At 44.2% G+C, this 21486-nt stretch overlaps 1 protein-coding gene across 1 annotated transcript; it reads right to left on the bottom strand.

Annotated features, from left to right (window-relative positions):
- Nucleotides 1-10119: 10119 nt before the first annotated feature.
- LOC142858155 (uncharacterized) lies at nucleotides 10120-20138 on the bottom strand. Its single transcript, XM_075987352.1, has 5 exons — nucleotides 19946-20138; nucleotides 19108-19288; nucleotides 17806-17921; nucleotides 10880-11004; nucleotides 10120-10289 (listed from the first exon to the last, which is right to left on the bottom strand). Exons 1-5 carry the CDS (start codon nucleotides 20134-20136, stop codon nucleotides 10120-10122), a joined length of 783 nt encoding a protein of 260 aa, XP_075843467.1. The 5' UTR covers nucleotides 20137-20138.
- Nucleotides 20139-21486: the final 1348 nt, after the last annotated feature.

Genomic DNA, 21486 nt, shown 5'->3' with positions numbered 1-21486 from the left:
CCATGTCACCACACTGCCAACTCAGGGCACGCAGAGGTAGACAGTGCCCACTAGTGTTGGAGTACAGTGATGCCCTGTCTTGATCTGGGCACACTTACTTGTCTCTTCTTATGCTGTTCCTATTTTAATGCTGGTTCCCCATCAACCCTTACCCTCCTGTAAGACTGAAAGCCAAAGGCTCCCAGCACAAAGCTTTTGTTTACGGGTTCCTGGCTTCTAGTTGAGACAAATTGTTATCCTGGAATCATTGATTTTCAGGAGCCATGTCTTGCAGAGAAGTCCGATTGCTACCCCAAAACCCCAGTTCCTATGCCCCATTTACTGGAGATGCTACCTAAAGCCTACCTCCTTCAGGGAGCTCTCCATCTTCTGTCCGGGACTTAGGGTGCCTTCTTCTGAACCATTTGTTTCTTGATGGTTTACAGTGAGGCTCAAGGCCATCTTTCTTCTGCCTCTCTCTGGTCTCGCTTCCATCTCCATTCTCTCTCCCTACAAGACGCCTCAGTCTTGCCAACATGATCACGGGTAACCGTAAAGGCACTGAAGGAACTCTCCAATGGCAATTGGTGTTGCTACAACACAGATGACATCAGAAAAATTCCAGGGGTCTCTAGGATACAATAGAATGTCCAGGGAAGAGACCGCTGATGTCATGGGGAAATAACGTTGCCTCTCTGCTAACCAACTTTCCTCATAACTTGCCCGGAGTCTGTTTTCTCTCCCCAGGAATCTTCTGGGACACAAGGCAAACCCTTAAGCACCCCATTCTTCAAAATTCTCTCTTATTGATTTGAAATCCCTTGGTACTTCCCAAGCGGGAAACTGACTCTTATCTCCTACTAAAATTATATGTTCACAAGTTAATTGTGTTATAGAAATTTATGGTTGGTGTAATTCTCCACAAGTACCAACATCTCCCTATTTTCAGGGAAGTATACACTTAATGATGGGGAGGAATCTTCTTTACAAACTTCCTGGTAAAGAGCCTACAGACATTAGAGTACCATTAGATAAAATATTTTTGATATTGGCCATTCTGACAGGTAAGATGTTATCTCAGAGTTCTTTGGATTTGCATTTCTCTGATGATTAAGTATGTTGAACAATTCTTTATTGTATCTTGGCTATTAGCGATTCTTCTCTTGAGAATTCTCTGTTTAGATCTGTACCCCGTGTTTTAATTGGTTTGTTATTATGATGTCTAGATTTTGTGTTCTTTATATTTTGGATATCGCCCCTCTGTCAGCTGTGGGATTTATAGAGATATTTTCCCATTCTTTAGGGTGCTGTTTTGTCTTTCTAACTGTTTCTTTTACCTTACAGAACATTTTCATTTTCAGGGGGTCACATTCATCAATTTTTTATCTCAGTGTCTGTGATACTCGTGTTCTATTCAGGAAGTTGTCTCCTGTTCCAAAGTGTTGAAGGTCCCTTTTTGTCTTCTATCAAGTTCAGTGTACCTGGATTTACGTTGAGTTCTTGGATCCACGTGGACTTAAGTTTTGTCCAGGGCGATTGATATGAATCTATTTGCATTCTTCTGCATACTGACATCCACTATGCATTTGTTGAAGATGCTTTCTTTATTTCATAGTATAATTTTGGGTTCTTTGTAAAAAATAAGTTGTTCATATGTGTGTGAATTTACATCAGGGTCTTCAATTTGATTTCATTGATCTAACTATCTATTTTTATGTTAATACAAAGCTGTATTTATTACCATAGCTCTATAGCAGAGCTTGAAGTCAGCGATGGCCATACATCTGGAAGTTCCTTTATTGCACAGGATTGTTTTTGCTAATCCCAGAACGGCCTCCGTGAACCCTAAAATTCTTCACTCCAAAAACAGCAGAACCTAGACAACAATGAGGACTCTAAGAAAGACATACATGGATCTAATCTACATGGGAAGTAGAAAAAGACAAGACCCCCTGTGGAAATTTGGATCATGGGGACCCTGACAGAGGGCTGAAGGGGAGGGGAGAGGCAGGGAGGGGAGCAGAGAAAAATGTACACTCAATAAAATCAATAAAAAAATAAAGCTAAGCAAAGATACATATGCGATGTGTGGTGTTTTACTCTTTTGGCTTTTTGGGGTGCCCACCACCCAGCTCCCAAATAAATCACACACGAAGGCTTATTATTCCTTATGCATGCCCAGCCTTAAAATTACTCCGTCTACCTGTTGCTGCTGGGCTTTCTCCTTTTCTTAGTGATGTGTCTTCCTTCACCCTTACTCCTTGGCTGAGTGTGTGGCTAGGCCGCTGCCTGGCTGCTCCCTGACACCCTCCTCTACTTGTTCTCTTGCTCCTCCCTTCCTCCGTTCTCCTTCTATTTATCCTCTCTGCCTGCCAGCCCCGCCTATCCTTGCTCCTGCCTTGCTATTGTCCGTTCAGCGCTTTATTAGACCATCAGGTGTTTTAGACAGGGAAAGAACCACAGCTTCATAGAGTTAAACAAATGCAACATAAACAAAAGTCACACACCTTAAAATAATATTCCTCAACACCTACTTCTAGGAGTGGGGGGAACCCTTGCTTTCCAAAGTTTAATACGGGCATCCTTGCCACCATCTAGTGAGTGTTTATCTTAGAGCCTTTGCCTTTGCTCTCTGAAAGACTTGAGCAGGGCTCGGTTAATAATTGTTGGAAAAGAAGGGCTTCCCAACACTGCACCACAATGCAATATGAAAAGATTTATTTAACTTATTTATTATCTTGTGGAAAGTATAGATTGTAGATATTTTTCATACTGTCTGTACTGAGTATGACAAAAAGCAATATATGTACATATTGTTTTATTATGTTAAATTATAATTGACCTTGTTAATTGGGGAAAACTGTGGATTGTAGTTTCTTAGGAATTTGGGGCTGTGTCTACTAGACATTTGGTTATGTTGTGTCCTGAGAAATGGTGCCTACCTGCTATCAACTGCTGTCCCTAGAAGGGACAACTCAACTCTTTCAGAGCAGAACACTCAAGTGCGTACTAATTTATGTTTACATGTATTATTTACGTGTGCCTGTGCGTGCACATGCACACACATACAGAGGCACACATGCCATAGCTCCAGAGGGAGTTGAGCAGACAACTTGTAGAGCCGGCTCTCACCTTTCACTCAGGTCGTCAGGGTAAGCGGCCCACACTGTTATTGGACCTATCAAGTGCTTTCTAGAACAAGGCAAACCCCAAGATGACTGGATGTCTTTACCATCCAGTATTGAGTTAAAAATACAGTTGGCAAGACCTGGAAAGAGCACCGGTTTATGAAGGTACAGCAGAGCAGGGTGCAGACACTTCCTCCGTCATTGCTCTGTTGTCCCCTTAGTCCTCAGAGACTGCCATCACCCAGCCCTTTAATAAGTCCCTACTGCTGAGTCAGGGTATCAGGGGGTCGGGGGTCAGTGGTAGAGCACCTGCCAAACACACAGTTGGGTTCTTTTTCTAGTACACACACACACACACACACACACACACACACACACACACACGGCTGTTTAGGGACTCATACAGTGAATGACCAGGACTGTCTTCCATCTTGGGGTAGAGGCCTTGCAGTCATTGTGGCCACGCGTAGCCACTTGAGTATCAGGCCTCCCAGCCAGACAGAGAGGAGGCCCTGTAGTTTAAAAAGAGTTCCCCAAAGTCAGCTCAGCCTCCTGATTACATCCCTACAGCCAGTAAGTTGTAGCTGAACCAGATCTGAGGAGGCTGGACAATGTTTCAACTCTGGACGGTCCTGTGCCTGGCTATAAATAAGGAGCCCTCTTGTTAGCAAGGAACAATGGCACAGAATGGGGGAACCAGGCATGTCTCAGTCCCTGGAGTCCAAGGCCCATTTTCTTTCTTTCTTTTTTTTTATTAAATTTATTTATTTATTAAGGATTTCTGCCTCCTCCCCGCCAGCGCCTCCCATTTCTCCCCCCCTCCCCCGATCAAGTCCCTCTCCCTCATCAGCTGGAAGAGCAAACAGGGTTCCCTGACCTGTGGGAAGTCCAAGGACCGCCCACCTCCATCCAGGTTTAGTAAGGTGATCATCCAAACTGCCTAGGCTCCCCCAAAGCCAGTACGTGCAGTAGGATCAAAAACCCATTGCCGTTGTTCTTGAGTTCTCAGTAGTCCTCATTGTCCACTATGTTCAGCTAGTCCGGTTTTATTTCATGCTTTTTCAGACCCAGGCCAGCTGGCTTTGGTGAGTTCCCGATAGAACATCCCCATTGACTCATTGTGTGGGTGTACCCCTTGCGGTCCTGAGTTCCTTGCTCGTGCTCCCTCTCCTTCTGCTCCTGATTTGGACCTTGAGATTTCTGTCCGGTGCTCCAATGTGGGTCTCTGTCTCTGTCTCCTTTCATCGCCTGATGAAGGTTAATATTAATATTAATATTCCTATGTGTTTGTCTTTGGATTCACCTTCTTATTTAGTTTCTCTAGGAACATGAATTATAAGCTCAATGTCCTTTATTTATGGCTAGAAAAGAAATATGAGTGAGTACATCCTGTGTTCCTCTTTTTGGGTCTGGCTTACCTCACTCAGGATAGTGTTTTCTATTTCCATCCATTTGTACGCAAAATTCAAGAAGTCCTTGTTTTTTACTGCTGAGTAATACTCTAATATGTATATATTCCATACTTTCTTCATCCATTCTTCCATTGAAGGGCATCTAGGTTGTTTCCAGGTTCTGGCTATTACAAACAATGCTGCTATGAACATAGTTGAGCATATACTTTTGTTGTATGATAGGGCCTCTCTTGGGTATATTCCCAAGAGTGGTATTGCTGGGTCCAGGGGTAGGTTGATCCCGAATTTCCTGAGAAACCGCCACACTGCTTTCCAGAGTGGTTGCACAAGTTTGCATTCCCACCAGCAACGGATGAGTGTACCCCTTTCTCCACAACCTCTCCAGCAAAGGCTATCATTGGTGCTTTTTATTTTAGCCATTCTGACAGGTGTAAGATGGTATCTTAAAGTTGTCTTGATTTGCATTTCCCTGATCGCTAAGGAAGTTGAGCATGACCTTAAGTGTCTTTTGGCCATTTGAAGTTCTTCTGTTGAGAATTCTCTGTTCAGCTCAGTGCCCCATTTTATAATTGGGTTGATTAGCCTTTTACGGTCTAGTTTCTTGAGTTCTTTATATATTTTGGAGATCAGACCTTTGTCAGTTGCGGGGTTGGTGAAGATCTTCTCCCAGTGAGTGGGTTGCCTTTTTGTCTTAGTGACAGTGTCCTTTGCTTTACAGAAGCTTCTCAGACTCAGGAGGTCCCATTTATTCATTGAGGCCCTTAATGTCTGTGCTGCTGGGGTTATACGTAGGAAGTGGTCTCCTGTGCCCATGTGTTGTAGAGTACTTCCCACTTTCTCTTCTATCAGGTTCAGTGTATTTGGACTGATATTGAGGTCTTTAATCCATTTGGACTTGAGTTTTGTGCATGGTGATAGATGTAGATCTATTTTCATTCTTCTACAGATTGACATCCAGTTTTGCCAGCACAATTTTTTGAAGATGCTCTCTTTTTTCCATTGTATACTTTTAGCTCCTTTATCGAAAATCAGGTGTTCATAGGTTTGTGGGTTAAAGTCAGGGTCTTCTATTTGATTCCATTGGTCGACTTCTCTGTTTTTATGCCAATACCAAGCTGTTTTCAATACTGTAGCTTTGTAATAGAGTTTGAAGTCAGGGATGGCAATGCTTCCAGACAATCCTTTATTGTATAAGATTGTTTTGGCTATCCTGGTTTTTTTGTTTTTCCATATAAAGTTGATTATTGTCTTCTCCAGATCTGTGAAGAATTTTGATGGGATTTTGATGGGGATTGCATTGAATCTATAGATTGCTTTTGGTAGAATTGCCATTTTTACTATGTTGATCCTCCCAATCCAAGAGCAAGGGAGGTCCTTCCATTTTCTGGTGTCCTCTTCAATTTCTTTCTTCAAAGACTTAGAGTTCTTGTCGAATAGATCTTTCACTTCCTTGGTCAGAGTTACCCCAAGATATTTTATGCTGTTTGTGGCTATCGTGAAAGGTGATGCTTCTCTGATTTCCCTCTCTGATTCCTTATCCTTAGTGTATAGGAAGGCAACTGATTTTTTGGAGTTGATCTTGTATCCTGCCACATTACTAAAGGTGTTTATCAGCTGTAGGAATTCTTTGGTAGAGTTTTTGGGGTCGCTTATGTATACTATTATATCATCTGCAAGTAACTAATCTTTCTTTCCAATACGAATCCCCTTGATCTCCTGATGAAGTCTTATTGCTATTGCTAGAACTTCAAGCACTATATTGAAGAGGTATGGAGAGAGTGGACATCCTTGTCGTGTTCCTGATTTTAGTGGGATGGCTTTGAGTTTTTCTCTGTTTAATTTAATGTTAGCTGTCAGCTTGCTGTAAATAGCTTTTATTATATTTAGGTATGACCCTTGTATCCCTAATCTCTCCAAGACCTTTATCATAAAGGGGTGTTGAATTTTGTCGAATGCTTTTTCAGCATCTAATGAAATGATCATATGTTTTTTTTCTTTCAGTTTATTATATGGTGGATTACATTGATAGATTTGCGTATGTTGAACCAGCCCTGCATCTCTGGGATGAAGCCTACTTGATCATAATGGATAATTTTTCTAATGTGTTCTTGGATTCGGTTTGCCAGTATTTTATTGAGAATTTTTGTGTCGATATTCATGAGTGAGATAGGCCTGTAATTCTCTTTCTTGGTTGGGTCTTTGTGTGGTTTTGGTATCAGGGTAACTGTAGCTTCATAAAAGGAATTTGGCAATGACTCTTCTGTTTCTATATTGTGAAATACATTAAGGAGTATAGGTATTAGTTCTTCTTGGAAGTTCTGGTAGAATTCTGCATTGAAACCATATGGTCCTGGGCTTTTTTTCGAAGGGAGATTTTTGATAACCGTTTCTAATTCTTCGCGAGTAACAGGTCTATTTAGATCATTCACCTGGTCTTGGTTTAGCTTTGGTATATGGTACTTATTTAAAAAAATGTCCAGGGCTGGAGAGATGGCTCAGTGGTTAAGAGCACTGTCTGCTCTTCAAGAGGTCCTGAGTTCAATTCCCAGCAACCACATGGTGGCTCCAAACCATCTGTAAAGAGATCTGGCGCCCTCCTCTGGCATGTGGGTATAAATGGAGGCAGAAAGTTGTATACATAATAAATAAATCAATAAAAAAAAATAAAACAAAATAAAAAAATGTCCAGACGTGCAGAGGCGGAGAAGTGCGGCATCCAGACGCGGCGGAGAGGCGCGGCAATCAGGAATAGGCTTTGGGGGACCGGCGCAGCGGCAGACGCAAGCAGTGGGGACCGGCGCACAATAACGAGAGCAGATCACCCCACTACAATTAAATCAAAGAGGTAGGCCTTTTGTTGGCGAGGTCACTGGCAAACAGGGAGCATGGTACTGTCCTGAAGACCCTTCGGAGGGGTGAGAGGGTTCTTGGCCTGCGGCAGGAACCAGGAAACAGAGCGAGGGCATTTGGAAACAGAACCCTTGGCCAGCAGGGAAACCTGATCCGGTTTTAAAAGACCCATTAGATAGGATCAATAGGAAGAGATGGGCAGGGCCAAGGCAAGAATTCATCCAATAATCTGAAGAACAACATGAAAACACCAGAACCCAATGATCTTACAACAGAAGTATTTGAACACCCTAACACAGAAGAAGTGGAAAAAATTGACTTTATGAAAGCAATAGAGTCCCTTAAACAACATGTAAAAAATGCCCTTATAGAAATGGATGAGAAGTATAACAAAAAGTTTGAAGAAATGAGTAAATATGTACATGATACCCTGGGAAACCAAGAAAAAAACGATCAAACAGGTAATGGAAACGGTTCAAGAATTGAAAACTGAAATGAAGGCAAGGAAGAAAACACAATCTGAGGACCAGCTGGATATGGAAAATCTAAGTCAACGAGCAGAGTCTACAGAAACAAACATAATCAATAGAATACAAGAGATAGAAGAAAGAATCTCAGATTCTGAGGACACCATAGATGTTTAAAATAAAACATTTATTTTAAACGCACAGATCAAAGAAAACAGCAAAGCCAACAAATTCTCAACACAAACCATTCAGGAAATACGGGACACAATAAAAAGACCAAACCTAAGAATAATAGGAATAGAAGAAGGAGAAGAGTCACAGCTCAAAGGCCCAGAAAATATTTTTAACAAAATTATGGAAGAAAGCTTTCCCAACATAAAGAAAGATATTCATTTAAATATTCAAGAAGCATACAGAACACCAAACAGACTAGATCAAAGAAAAACATCTCCTCGCCATATAATAATCAAAACACAAAATATACAGGTTAAAGAAAGAATATTAAGAGCTGCAAAGGAAAAAGGCCAAGTAACTTATAAAGGTAAACCTATCAGACTTACACCTGACTTCTCTATGGAAACCATGAAAGCCAGAAGGTCCTGGATAGATGTACTGCAGAAGCTAAGAGACCATGGATGCAAACCCAAACTACTATACCCAGCCAAGCTATCGTTCACTATCAATGGAGAAACAAGACATTCCAGGATAAGAACAAATTTAAGAATACGTAGCCACAAATCCAGCCCTATAGAAAGTAATAGAAAGAAAATCACAACCCAAGGAATCCAACATTGCCAACACTGCCTACAGTAACTCAGGCATCTAGCGACTCTTCACCAGCACATCTCAAAGAAGGGAGACACACAAACTCTACTACCAAAAACAATAAGAATAACAGGAGTAAACAACCACTGGTCATTAATATCACTTAATATCATTAAGATCATTCACCTGGTCTTGGTTTAGCTTTGGTATATGGTACTTATTTAAAAAAATGTCCATTTCTTTTGTATTTTCCAGTTTTGTGGCATACAGGCTTTTGTAGTAAGATCTAATGATTCTCTGAATTTCCTCTGTGTCTGTGATTATGTCCCCCTTTTCATTTCTGATCTTATTTATTTGTGCGTTCTCTCTCTGTCGTTTAATTAGTTTGGATAGGGGTTTGTCGATCTTGTTGATTTTCTCCAAGAACCAACTTTTTGTTTCATTGATTCTTTGGACTGTTTTCTGTGTTTCTATTTTGTTGATTTCAGCCCTCAGTTTTATTATTTCCAGTCTTCTACTTCTCCTGGGTGTGTCTGCTTCTTTTTTTTCTAGAGCTCTCAGGTGTGTGGTTAAGTCCCCAATGTATGCATTCACCGTTTTCTTTAAGTGGGCACTTAGTGCTATGAACTTTCCTCTTAGCACTTCTTTCATCGTGTCCCATAGGTTTGAGTATGTTGTCTCTTTATTTTCATTAAATTCAAGGAAGACTTTAATTTCTTTCTTAATTTCTTCCTTGACCCAGGTGTGGTTCAGTAGTTGACTGTTCAGTTTCCATGAGTTTGTCCGCTTTCTGTGGGTAGTATTGTTGTTGCCTTCTAACTTTAATCCATGGTGATCAGATAAGACACAGGTGGACACTGATATTTTTTTGTATCTGTGGAGGTTTCCTTTGTTTCCGAGTATGTGGTCAATTTTTGAGAAGGTTCCATGAGCTGCAGAAAAGAAGGTATATTCTTTCCTATTTGGGTGGAATGTTCTATAGATGTCTGTTAAGTCCATTTGCTTCATTACCTCCAATAATTCTCTTAATTCTCTATTAGATTTTCGTCTGATTGACCTGTCCCTTGGAAAGAGAGGTGTGTTGAAGTCTCCTACTGCTAGTGTGTGTGGTTTGATGCCTGCCTTGAGTTCTAGTAATATTTCTTTTACATAAATGGGTGCTTTTATATTAGGGGCATAGATATTCAGGATTGAGACGTCATCCTGATGAATTGTTCCTGTTATGTGTATAAAGTGTCCATCTCGATCTCTTCTGATTAATTTTAGTTTGAAGTCAGTTTTGTTAGAAATTAGTATGGCCACACCTGCTTTTTTCTTAGGACCGTTTGCTTGAAACACCTTTTCCCAAGCCTTAACTCTGAGTAGATGTCTGTCTTTGTGGTTGAGATGTGTTTCTTGCAAATAGCAGACTGTTGGATCCTGTTTTCGTATCCAATCTCTTAGCGTGTGCCTTTTTATAGGTGAATTGAGCCCATTAATATTAAGTGATAATAACGACCAGTGGCCTACCTCTTTGATTTAGTTGTAGTGGGGCGATCTGCTCTCGTTATTGCGCGCCTGTCCCTGCCGCTTGTTCTGCCGCCGCGCCTGTCCCCCAAAGCCTATTCCTGATTGCAGTGCCTCTCCGCCGCGACCCCAAGCATCTTTTTCGTACTTGGTTTGACAAAGGTCACGGTATGTCCCTTGACCTGTCAGAATGAACACTTTTGCGGTAGAGTGCAAGGATCACTCCAGAGACAAGACAGACCCCATAAGCTTCTTCTCAAGAGCCTTTTGATTTCTCACCAACGCTATGCCAGAGGGGTACATACATATGTACGTGTGTATGTGACGTTTAAATCAGACCCCATTCCCTTAGAAATAGCAAGCCACCCAAAATGATCCTGGGATGATGGAAGGGGTACTATTCAGTGCTGAGTCACCAGCTAGCACCATTTCCAACCATACAAGCAGGGCATAGGACAAGGTATACAATGGCCCCTCCCATATGGGACGCCTGTGGTGCATTGAAGACTGTGGGAAAGTATGAGAATAGGGTCTGCCATAATCTTAACGCTCAGCAAAAGGGAACTCTTCTGACTTGCACATGGCCAGAGCTGTGTGGGACTCAGAGTTGAGTCTGTGTCTAAAGTAGAGAATAAAGGTGACCTCATTGCAGTTCTTGTCTGTATGTCAGAGCAATTGACACAAGTCCTCTCTCTGTCCCCAGTTCATCCTTCTAACAAAAAAACTGAGAGGCCACTATGCATGAGGGCAGAGTCTGGGGACAGGGGCTGACATGTCAGTGTTAAAAAGGATGACAATGCAGCAGTCAGTTCAGAAAGGAAGCTGACAATATTCCTTCCACTGAAGTTCACGACAATGAGAAACCTAGAAGGGAGCACTGGCTTTAAATTCATCACCCTGCAGGCAGAAGCAGGCATAATTCAAGGCTAGCCGGGTTTATGTAGACAGTCCTGAGATAGCCAGTGCTACATAGAGAGACCTTGTCTCAAAACAAAGAAAAGAAAAGCCACCAGAGACTTGCTGATGATCCTAGGAGCTGATGATCCTAGGAGCTGATGATCCTAGGAGCTGTTCCTCAGGAAACCAGGGGCCTGACCACAGGTGAGGCGATCCAGGTTTCTGTCTCAGGGCACAAGATGCTTTTCTTTAGCTGCAGACAGGGCACAGAGGCAAGGTTAAAAATATTTCACTGAACGACGTGGCAAGAAAGACATATCAGGAGACTCCTGGGTGAGTCTGGCTATCTGTAAGAACTGGGGACACTATGCTCTTGATTCTGTTGCCAGCAGTGACCACAAGGAACACTCTTAGCATAGGAGTGTTTGTGTGCTGCCTGGGTCAGGGTGAAAGGCTGCTCGTGGAATTATAGCCGAAATACATTCAATCTGATGAGAGTACAGGAGGAAACCTAATGGACTGAATTCTGGTGTGAGAATTGGTACAGAGATGTAGACAATTTTTAGCAATATGGCCAGAACGAGGTGCGGTCTTTGATCTCAATAGTGACCACTACTCCAGGCACTGTCCTTATTGTGTCTCCACAAGAAGATGCTTTTCCTCACCTTCAGAAATGGAGCTTGTAATACATGGAGCACTCGCTGTTCTATGTGGCAATCATGCAAAACATATTATCCCCGAGAACAGTCACATTGACAGGTTGTGGTGTGTAGTTGAAGCTGACCAGCACATCAGAATTTTCCAAACGCCCCAGGAGACATTCCTGACAGAGATCTGCATGCCTCCTTGACAATTCTTTTCATCATGTTCTTCTCACTGACTTTAGCACAGTGATGGCGGGTGTGTGGGTGCGTAACCACACGTATGAAGAAGAGAGAACGGTCTTTGCGAGGGCTGTCCTCTCTATCATGTGGGTCCCAGGGAAGAAACTCAGGTATGTAGGGCTGGCAGCAACTACCTTTGCCCGCTGAGCCATCTCACCAGATGATCACTCAAACACGGCATTTCATAAGTTGAACATCAGTATTTATGAGCTCTGGGTACATCTCTGTGCTTTATTAATGAAGTGCAGATTCTTTCCACCCCCAAAATAAATGAGTGCTGTGGTGAAGAATAGATGTTCTACAGGTGGAGTCCACGGAGGGAGCTGTGAAGCTGGGGTTGGGAGGTTGGATGCCGGAGGACCGAGGACTTGAAAACACTATGGGGCCTCCCCTTGGGATCTAAACTACACTTCTTGGTGTCACAGGGTTCGTATCCTTTCTCCAACTCTAACTACGTGGGTTAAAATGAACCTAGGGCATTGTGCACTCTAAGCAACGACTCCAGCATTGAGCTTCATCCCGGGTCTGGAATTCCACTCATCTTTCACAACAATGACAAGGCAGGCTGGACGAAACGACTCAGCTGTCAGTGTGTCCACTCCAAGACCGCACCGTGAGAATGGCTGACAGAATGCGCTCAAGACTGTGTGTGGATCTGGGCAGTGGTGGCACATGCCTTTAATCCCAGCACCTGGGAGGCAGAAGCAGGAAGATCTCTGTGAGTTCGAGACCAGCCTGGTGTACAAAAGGAGCTCCATCCAGGTCAGCCAGGACTGTTGCACAGAGAAACCCTGTCTCAGAAAAACAAATGAAAACAGAACAAACAAACTTGCAAACAAACCAGCAACCTGGGCTGTTTAGATAGATGGGAGGGGAAAGAATGGGCTTCAGTCCACACTCAACACTAAGGACAGTTTAGCCTGTGAAAAGCTGAAATGAAACTATTATATCTACCTTCAGAAATGATAGTAAAAGCAGCCAGGTTAATCTACCCATCTGTCAGCATTTAGCAAACCAGGCAAACACTCAGCTGAGGACTCAAGTGTGAAAAGGTTATAGCTGGCCCCAGACTACTTCCACATACTGAGAAGATGGAGGAGGAGATCCACGCAGTATACTAGGAACTAGGCAGTGTGGCCTCAACCAAGCCTCACATAGTTTTCACTGTGTCTATAGATGGCCCTTTCTGTGTCAGGGTCGGCTCACAAAGAGAAGGAGATCCACGGCAGTGAGTAACCAAATCCCCTATCCCGGTTCTCTGGCTGCTGAGCTTGAAGATTCCCGGGTTTCTCAGCACCTGTCTGAGAAACTCCCTCCACACCTGGACTCTTTGGCTCACCTCAGTTTCAGAAGTCCGATCCACTCCTGGCACCTCTCCAATTACAAAACAATCACCTAGAAGAAGCCCTGCCCCCATTGGGTTGGGGAGACGGCAAAACAGTCAAGTGCCTCAATACACTAAGATCTGTCACGGCAAAGACCACTTCCGTTGTCCCTCTCATGTTCCAAACTTGCACGGGACGCTCTCCACCAGAGGCATTTCTCTTCTGCTGCAGGCTCCGTGCACTGTGCCTGCTCTGATCTCCTTCCCAGCACTGCTTTAACTGGAGATTTTTGCTATCAAGGCATCTTTGCCTTACATTCAGGCTCAAAGACGGTCACCTCAAGTTGCCATTTCATAGTTGTGATTAGTCTACACCGTCGTCCTAGATGAAAGGTGGCAGATCTGCTCCAACCCTGACAGTAAGCGATGCTGCACCGTGATCCTGACCCACAATGATCAGTGGAGACACCTGAGCCTGCCATAGATGCCTGGCAGCCTAAGACAATTAGCATGCTACCTCGTGTACCTGTCCCTATGCATTCCCAGTGACTTCTCTCTGTGGTTGGGGGTGATCCCCATAATGTATACAGCACCTAGGGTTTGAAGGACAAAAGCCAAGAGCAGAAACTGAAAGAAATGTCTCATAGTTCAAGAGCATTTGCTGCTCTCTCATGGCAGTGCACCTTAGGACCATCTATGATTGGGGATCCAGTGACCTCTTCTGGCCTCTGTGGGAACTGCCACAGAGTAGGGCAAATGCACCTCAAGGCCAACAGCCTCTTTTACCAATCTGACCTGGAAGGTCATTAATGTGCTGTGTGCTTATTATGGATGCTGGGTTGCAAGAAAAACAGAGGCAGATAGGTCTTGGTTTCCTGATTTCTTTTGTATTCCCGTAATGAATGTTTTTATTGCTTGAGAGTCCCCAGAGCAATAAAAGTGCATTTCCAAATAATGTGCTTCTTATGGCCAATTCATCAAAGGGTATCTAGAAAGTATCCTATTTTAGGGTTAGTTGAATACATGACAGCAAGAATACAGTATGGATACTGATTCCACTCTAAGGTGTTTTTCCATGGTGTAAGCCATGCTATCAATACCCAAGATACAAATCTATTGTGTCCCCCTGGCTGGCAGCGAACTCACTATGTAGCCCTTGCCGTCTGGAACTAGCAGAGATCCCTCTCTGCCTGTGAGTTCTGGGCTACAGCAGTGTGCCACCACACCTGTTAAAGAAGATGGGTTTAAGTGGGAAGACTTGGAAATTGCTTTTTTAAGGGAGCCATTTTAGGGTTGGCAAGAGACTTGGCTCTAGAAGGGTTTCCAGGTGTCCAAGGGGATGTCCCCAGCTAGGTCCTTGGGCAGCAGAGGACAGGGTGCCTGAACTGGCCTTCTCCCATAGCCACACTGATGAATATTTCGCATATCACCAGAAAACGTTCATCTTGCGTTGGATGGAGATAGAGACAGATACCCACATTGGAGCACTGGACTGAGCACCCAAGGTCCAGATGAAGAGTAGAATAAAGGAGAACATGAGCAAGGAAGTCAGGACCTCAAGGGGTGCGTCCACCCATGGAGACGGTGGGACTGACCTAATGGGAGATCACCAAGGCCAACTGGACTGGGACTGAATGAGCATGTGATCAAACCGGACTCTGTGAATGTGGCTGAGAATGAGGGCTGACTGAGAAGCCAATGATAATGACACTGGGTTTTGATTCTACCTCATGTACTAGCTTTTTGGGAGTCCAGTCTGTTTGGAGGCACACCTTCCTATACCTGGATGAAGTGGGGAGGGCTTTGGACTTCACACACGGCAAGGCACCCTGACTTCTCTTCAGACTGGAGAGGGAGGGGGAAGTGGGTAGAGCGGGAGGAAAATGGGAGGTGGTGGGAAATTTTAATAAATAAATTAATTAATTAAATAAAAGAATGAAACAAATGTAATTTGTTATAACCTTAATAAAATACAGACACACTATTTTGAAGGTCCAGTAAATTTTAGGCACTTTAATAGGACTTATGCCACTATAGATATTTTAGTTTAGAAAAATTATATATTTATCCATAACAATGATCACTAATACATTCTTTTTCTTTTAATTATCAGCAATGTTATGATTTAATGTGGATAAAATTGATATAATTGGTTATTTGACTTGTGATTAAAATTTCAGTTGCAAGAATATATTTTAAAATAAACGATTTATGGTACACAGTTACAATAAAATGGTAAATGGTAAAATATTTGAAACACGTATCAAGGAGCTAGGCATTAGGGCAGAGAGTAAATGCAGGGCATGAAGGCATCATTGCGTTCAAGACAAATACTGACGACATCCGCCGTGCTCTTTCTTCATAGTGAACCGCTCTTCAGATTTCTCTAGGGATGGTATTTCCCTTTCTTTGGGGCTACTATATTTACCTATAAACCTGGGCTGTTACTTTGTTAAAGTCCCATCCTGAGTCAACTCTGCCTTTTCTATGGCTTTAGTATGTCTGTTGCACAAAAGTTCCAATCCAGAAAACATTCCATTGGGCTTGGAGTTCAAATATTGTCACTTGTGGTGGGCTGGCCACATAACTCTTCGGAGTTTGTTTTGATTATTTTCATCTCTGTGAAATAAATTAACTTGGAAATCTCAAAAAATACATTTTTTATCAAAGGGGGCTTTAACAGGGTATTCCACATAAACACTAGATAATACTCTTAACAAATTATGAAAATCAATAACAAGAACAGATAACATCCCCAAACAGATAACAAACCCAAAACAGAAACAACTAAAAGCAAAAATTTAAAACAAAACCAAACAAAAATTAAGCTAATTAGCATTCCCTGAGAGACACGGTAGTGAGGCCGTCACCGATTGGAACAGCTTTTTAAGATGCCTGTAGTCATTCCTCTTTTGTTAGATGTCATGTTCCCACCAAGGCTGAGGCCATTGCTGGTAGAGGTGGCGTTTGGAGTAATTTTTGTCTCTGGTTTTCTCTACCCCAAGCATGGTTTTGATGCTTTTTCTTCATGAGAACTGAGTCAATAGACACACGGATCAGACTGGGCATGACCACCTGGAGGACAGCTGGTATTTCCTTCACTGGTGAGTTCACAGTTACAAGGGGTGTCTTTTTGTCTGGAAGTCTTGATCCTAATGTGAAGAATGTGATGGTTTCAAGGTGTCTGTGGCTCCCTTTGGCTTCCTCAGTTCTCTCAGGGGGTGTTATCAAGAAGGAAAGGGAATCAAGACCCAGAGGTAGCCATGCTGGGTCACTGGCTAGACATACTCAAGGCCTATTCCAGGATGGAATCCAAATTTGAAAAATAAAATTGATCCTGGGACTTCAGTAGTTGCTGGGGATGGGGCTCAGCAGGTGGTTCTTCCTGTAGCAGCTCCTTCTGCAAGTGGCTCTTGTCCTGGGCTGTGGCCTCTTCCACCTCAGGCTGGAGTGTTTTGGACCTGGGAGAGGATAGCAGTTAAGGCACAAGTCAGGAGGGGACATGCCATGTCAACTGTCTGGCTCCTACCTCCCAACACCTCAGGTGTCCTGGAGAACCAACATTGATCTTTGGACAGATATCATTTCTATACCTCAAAGGAAAAGGATCACAGAGTAGCTGGGCCTAGAACTTTTCTCAGTCCTAGACAAATGTCATAACTTAAACTGAGCCTGTATGTTGTCCTTTCTACTAGAAAAATAGAACATTCTCCTACAGATCAGGGACATCATTTTGTACATAACAGCAGAATATAACTACCATAGCCAACAGTGTATGAGCAATACACTTGGTATTGATGAGGAGTTACTGATCAACACATCATCTTATTGATAGCAGTAATACAGCCTTGCCATCTGGTCACCTGAACATGGTCATGAGGTTAGCTCAGTCCTCATGCCCAGAGGAACCATAAACATGAGCACCATGCAAGATAGAGCCTGTCATGCTAGAGCAGCATTTCCTGTGATGTGTGCTGAGAAACTGGCCCTGCCTGGGCTCTGGGACCAAACAGAGACTTGCATTTCCTTAGGACCAGAGCAGGGAATCTGCATCCTGGCTCTCTTTGGGAGTCTGTTACAGCACACTCTGAGAAGGTTCTGATCTTGCCTGTAGCCGAAGTATCTGCCTGGGTTCATCCTGGACAGTCCTTAACATATTCTATCCAGAGAACCCTTCAACAGGAAATGGGCAAATGCTGCAGAGCATTGCTCAAAGGTGGGAATCTCTTCCCTACACAGGATGTTCCTAAATAAAAATGTTATTTCAGCAAGGTGTGGTGGTGCACACCTTTAAATCCCATCTCTGGGGAGGCTGAAGCAGGCAGGTCTCTGTGAGTTCAAGGGAAGTCTGCTGAGAACAGAGAAAGTTCAGGAGGGAGAAAGTGAGACTCAATTCTAGTAACACACGAGGACCAAATGTCTTATTTCCTAGATAGAAGTTCTTTTTGACTGCACCAGCACAATTCCCTTTGGGCTTCTCTCCAGGGTTCTAGCTTGGAGCAAGGCAGAGGAGCAGAAACTTATAAAAGGCAGAGGTCCAAGGTACAGGGGATCCACTTGGCTGTACCATGTCCTCCCAGTCTGGGCTCCTACCTCATCTGGGAGAACTCAAAGTGATGCTGCAGCTTTTCTGCTAAGTCCTTTTCTTGGATGTCTGTTTCCTTCTGCTTCAGCAGGAACTGAAGTCTTTCCACCAATCCCTTGAGCTCCTGTTCATTAGAAGATTGTGTTCTTAGTGGAGGATTACACAATCTCACACAAATCTAAGCACACATAAAGGATCCCAGTAGCTTGCTGGTCATCCAGGCAGGAAAAACAGTAAACATCCAGTGAAGTAAGGAAGCCTGATTCAAGGCAGAGACTAAATAGAAACACAGTGTGGTCTCTGCTAGCCAATGCACACGTGTGTCATGCTCCACAACCCACATCCTTACACTACACACACATAGGCACACACAACACAAGAACTGAGAGTTAAAGAAAGAGGAACAGAGAGGGAGAAATGGAGTTTTTAGAAACATCACAGCGGATGAGCAGTTTAGACGAACCATACCAGCTCTTTCAGAACATTCCCACAACTCAGCCATTATTTCTTGGAGATTAATACAGTTGTGATTTGCTTGGCCAGACTATGTTGAGCTGGTTAGAGAAATTCTTCCCTTGAAGGCCCAAACTCCCTCATTTGACCACAAGCTTGTCAAAGCCCCCAGCAGATCATCCAGTCAACCCCAGACTGTAGTCTGCTGGATTCGAAAAATGTCCAGCACTGATCCCAGACAACTGGGCTGAGGAGCTGCTACTCAGGCTCTGTCACTGGGAACTGAGAGCTGGGCAAAGGGAAGAGAACACACTGGGACACAGGAAGAAAGGAGAAGACCCCATGCCACCCTAACCCATGACAGTGAGGGGCACTCAATGGGCCCTTGCATGGGGATCTCCTCCTTGCAAACTCCTTCCCACCTGTGATCTCACATGAGCCCTGCCAAGCAAATGAGACCCAGGAGCCAGAGCTCACACACTAAAACTCTGTGCATAGAATGCTACCTATAATAGATCCATGTAGGTGTGTGGTGTGTTATTGACCCTTCCCTTCACTGGACTGCAGCTTCAAAGAGAGCAGCAGGAATGGTTCTCCAGTCTCAGACAGCAATTCCAGGTCCTGGGTGGCCAGTGCTGTGCACTTAGACAGAGCAATAACTCAGTCTCTCCTAAGAGGCTAACTTCCCAGAAGTACTTGCGCATGGACCCTGAAATGAACACCTGGTAGCATGAGGTGGGTGACTAATGGGAGCATGAAAGAGTCAGGTGGGGCGATAGCACAGGTGGGGGTGGGCAGAGAGCAGTCAGAAGCGCAAATGGGGCCAGACCGTAGCCTGACTGATTTGCCTGCCCCACCTGTTGTTGCTGGGTTTTGACGTCACCGTTCTCTTCTTGGTTCTTACAGAGCACTTTCAAGTCCTCTACGTGGTGCATCAGTAGGACCCAATCATCCAGCAATTTCTTCTTCTCCTGCCTCAGCAGGTCCACCTTCTTCTCCAGCTGACTATGTTGCATCAGGACCCAGCTGTGGAGACCGCTAGAGAGACACACTGCATAGTAAGCCCTTGGCAGCCTCCTCCTGCCTCCTCTGCCTCCAAAAACCAGCACCCCCAAAAGGCCTTATATTTCCTGAAAGATGTAGGTCAAAGTCTGATACAGCCTTGAAATCTACACTCAGAAAGCCAAAGTGAGACAGCAGCTAATACCAGAAAGCATTAAACTACTATGGAAAACCCAACACCAAACAGGATCCACGGCCCTTCAATAGGAAGAGGAGCCCCCCACAACTGTCCTTAACTGTCCATAGTAAAGGGAAAACATCAGCAAGTAGAGGGCAAATACCCTCCAAGAGGGGACAGGTGACCAAAGGTGAGCTTATTCCACCTACAAGTTCCACAGCCCCCAGATCTAAAGCCTGGGCCTGTGCTCCAGACACTCAGGGCTGCCTGGCATTTCCCTCATGGTGCAAAGCCCTTTTCTATTTAGAGGCTCCAGAGGCTCTAGGACAATGGTGGTATGCCTAACAGTCTCTTTAACACTCCCAATAATGAGTCCGAGAGACACAAGTCCCAGAGCTGCTTGCTAAGAAGCAGGAAGTCTAGAAGCAGAGGCAGGAAGTCTCCATGCAGAGAAAAAGAAAGGCAGAGATGGCTGTTCCACAACTTTCAGGGTCCATGTCAAGCTGATCCCTTACCGATACAAGACTGTCTCCTTGGTCAGCTCACTCAACTTTTCTGAGGCCTCGGTGTTCTCGTCCTCCAGGCGCTTTAGTGCTGACAAGGCCTGTTTGTGCTGTAGCTTCACTTTCTCATTCAGGGGATTTGGCGGGTGGTAGGGCCTAAAACAGGAGGAAAGACTCCCATGAACACAGACCTCAAGGATCATGGAAACTCAAGCTGGATCCTGGTCGACCACAGCCCAGAGGTTGCCACATTGTGGATACATTCTGTGACCTTGTGGTACTTATTTCTTGTTATCCTGACCGTAGGTCAGCAGAGGCCTGGCTCAGATGGAGGGTGTCCTAGCTGCATGAGCTCACGCAGTAGGCCTAGGGGCTCAGTTGAGCTCTCTGTGTTACCAGAAGTGTATAACACAAGTGTAGCAACACCAGATACTGCAATGAAGTCTCTTCTGTTTCAGAACAGCGATTCTAGGTCCTGGGTGGCTCTCAGTGAGTAGTACGACAGAACATAACTCTGGGTTTCAGACCCAAATGCAGGACAACAATATAAACTCCATTAGGGAATCCTAGGTGCCATTATGGTGAGCACATAAGACAACATTAGTAATGCTTAAAGTGGGGCTCCCAGACCTCTGCACTGGCATCGCCTAGAAAGTGGGGCAGGGAATTCCTTAGGTCCCAGTATAGATCCCTGCCTGCCATAGTCTGTAGGGACAGAACAACCTGCAAATGTGTGTATGCACACACACACACACACACACACACACACACACACACACACACACCAGAGAGAGAAGGGCAGATATACAGACACAGAGAAGGTGAGCACCCACAATCAGATGCCAAAGCAATGTGTGGAGCAGTATTGTCAACGAGTACAATGCACAAAATTAGAGGGATACGGTGGTGAGCCCCAGGACTTCCAGTTACGCTGAGATGGACCAAGTAGGAAGAGGCCCTGAAGCTGCTCCCAGCAGCTTTCAGCACCCAATCTCCGGCCAAGCAAGTCCAAAGAGTCACCACAAGCTAACAGCAGCTGGTACCTCACACAAGCCAACGTCTGTCACATCCCCTGATAATGCATGCTGGGAAATACACATTACTGCCCCAATCCCTTGATGGAGGAAGGTCATTGGTTAAATAAAAAGAAACTGCTTGGTCCTCATTGGTTAGAAGATAGGTGGGAGGAAGAAGTGAGCTCAGACTCCACAGCTCTCCTCTCGGGAGCAGACGCCTCAGAGAGACCCCATACCCCGCTCCCGGGCAGACACACGCAATGAAGCTCCGACCTAGAATCTTCCAGGTAAGACCGGTGCTCACAGATTATTAGAGATGGGTTGATTGGTATATCAGAAGTAGCCAGTAAAGGCTAAAGTTAAAGGGCCAAGCAGTGTTTAAATGAATACAGTTTGTGTGTTGTTATTTCGGGGCAAAAGCTAGCCGAACACACGGCTGGGGTGTTGGGGACGCAGCCCCGCAGCTCTTATTACTACAATCCCTGAGCTTGTTAATCAGACCACAGGCTCTGCTTTTCATTTGGAGGAAGCAGAATT

The sequence above is a fragment of the Microtus pennsylvanicus genome, chromosome 10 (assembly GCF_037038515.1).
Source record: "Microtus pennsylvanicus isolate mMicPen1 chromosome 10, mMicPen1.hap1, whole genome shotgun sequence".
In the NCBI taxonomy this organism is placed as follows: domain Eukaryota; kingdom Metazoa; phylum Chordata; class Mammalia; order Rodentia; family Cricetidae; genus Microtus; species Microtus pennsylvanicus.
Note: the sequence above shows the minus strand (reverse complement) of the source record. Positions and strands in the feature narration are given on the sequence as shown.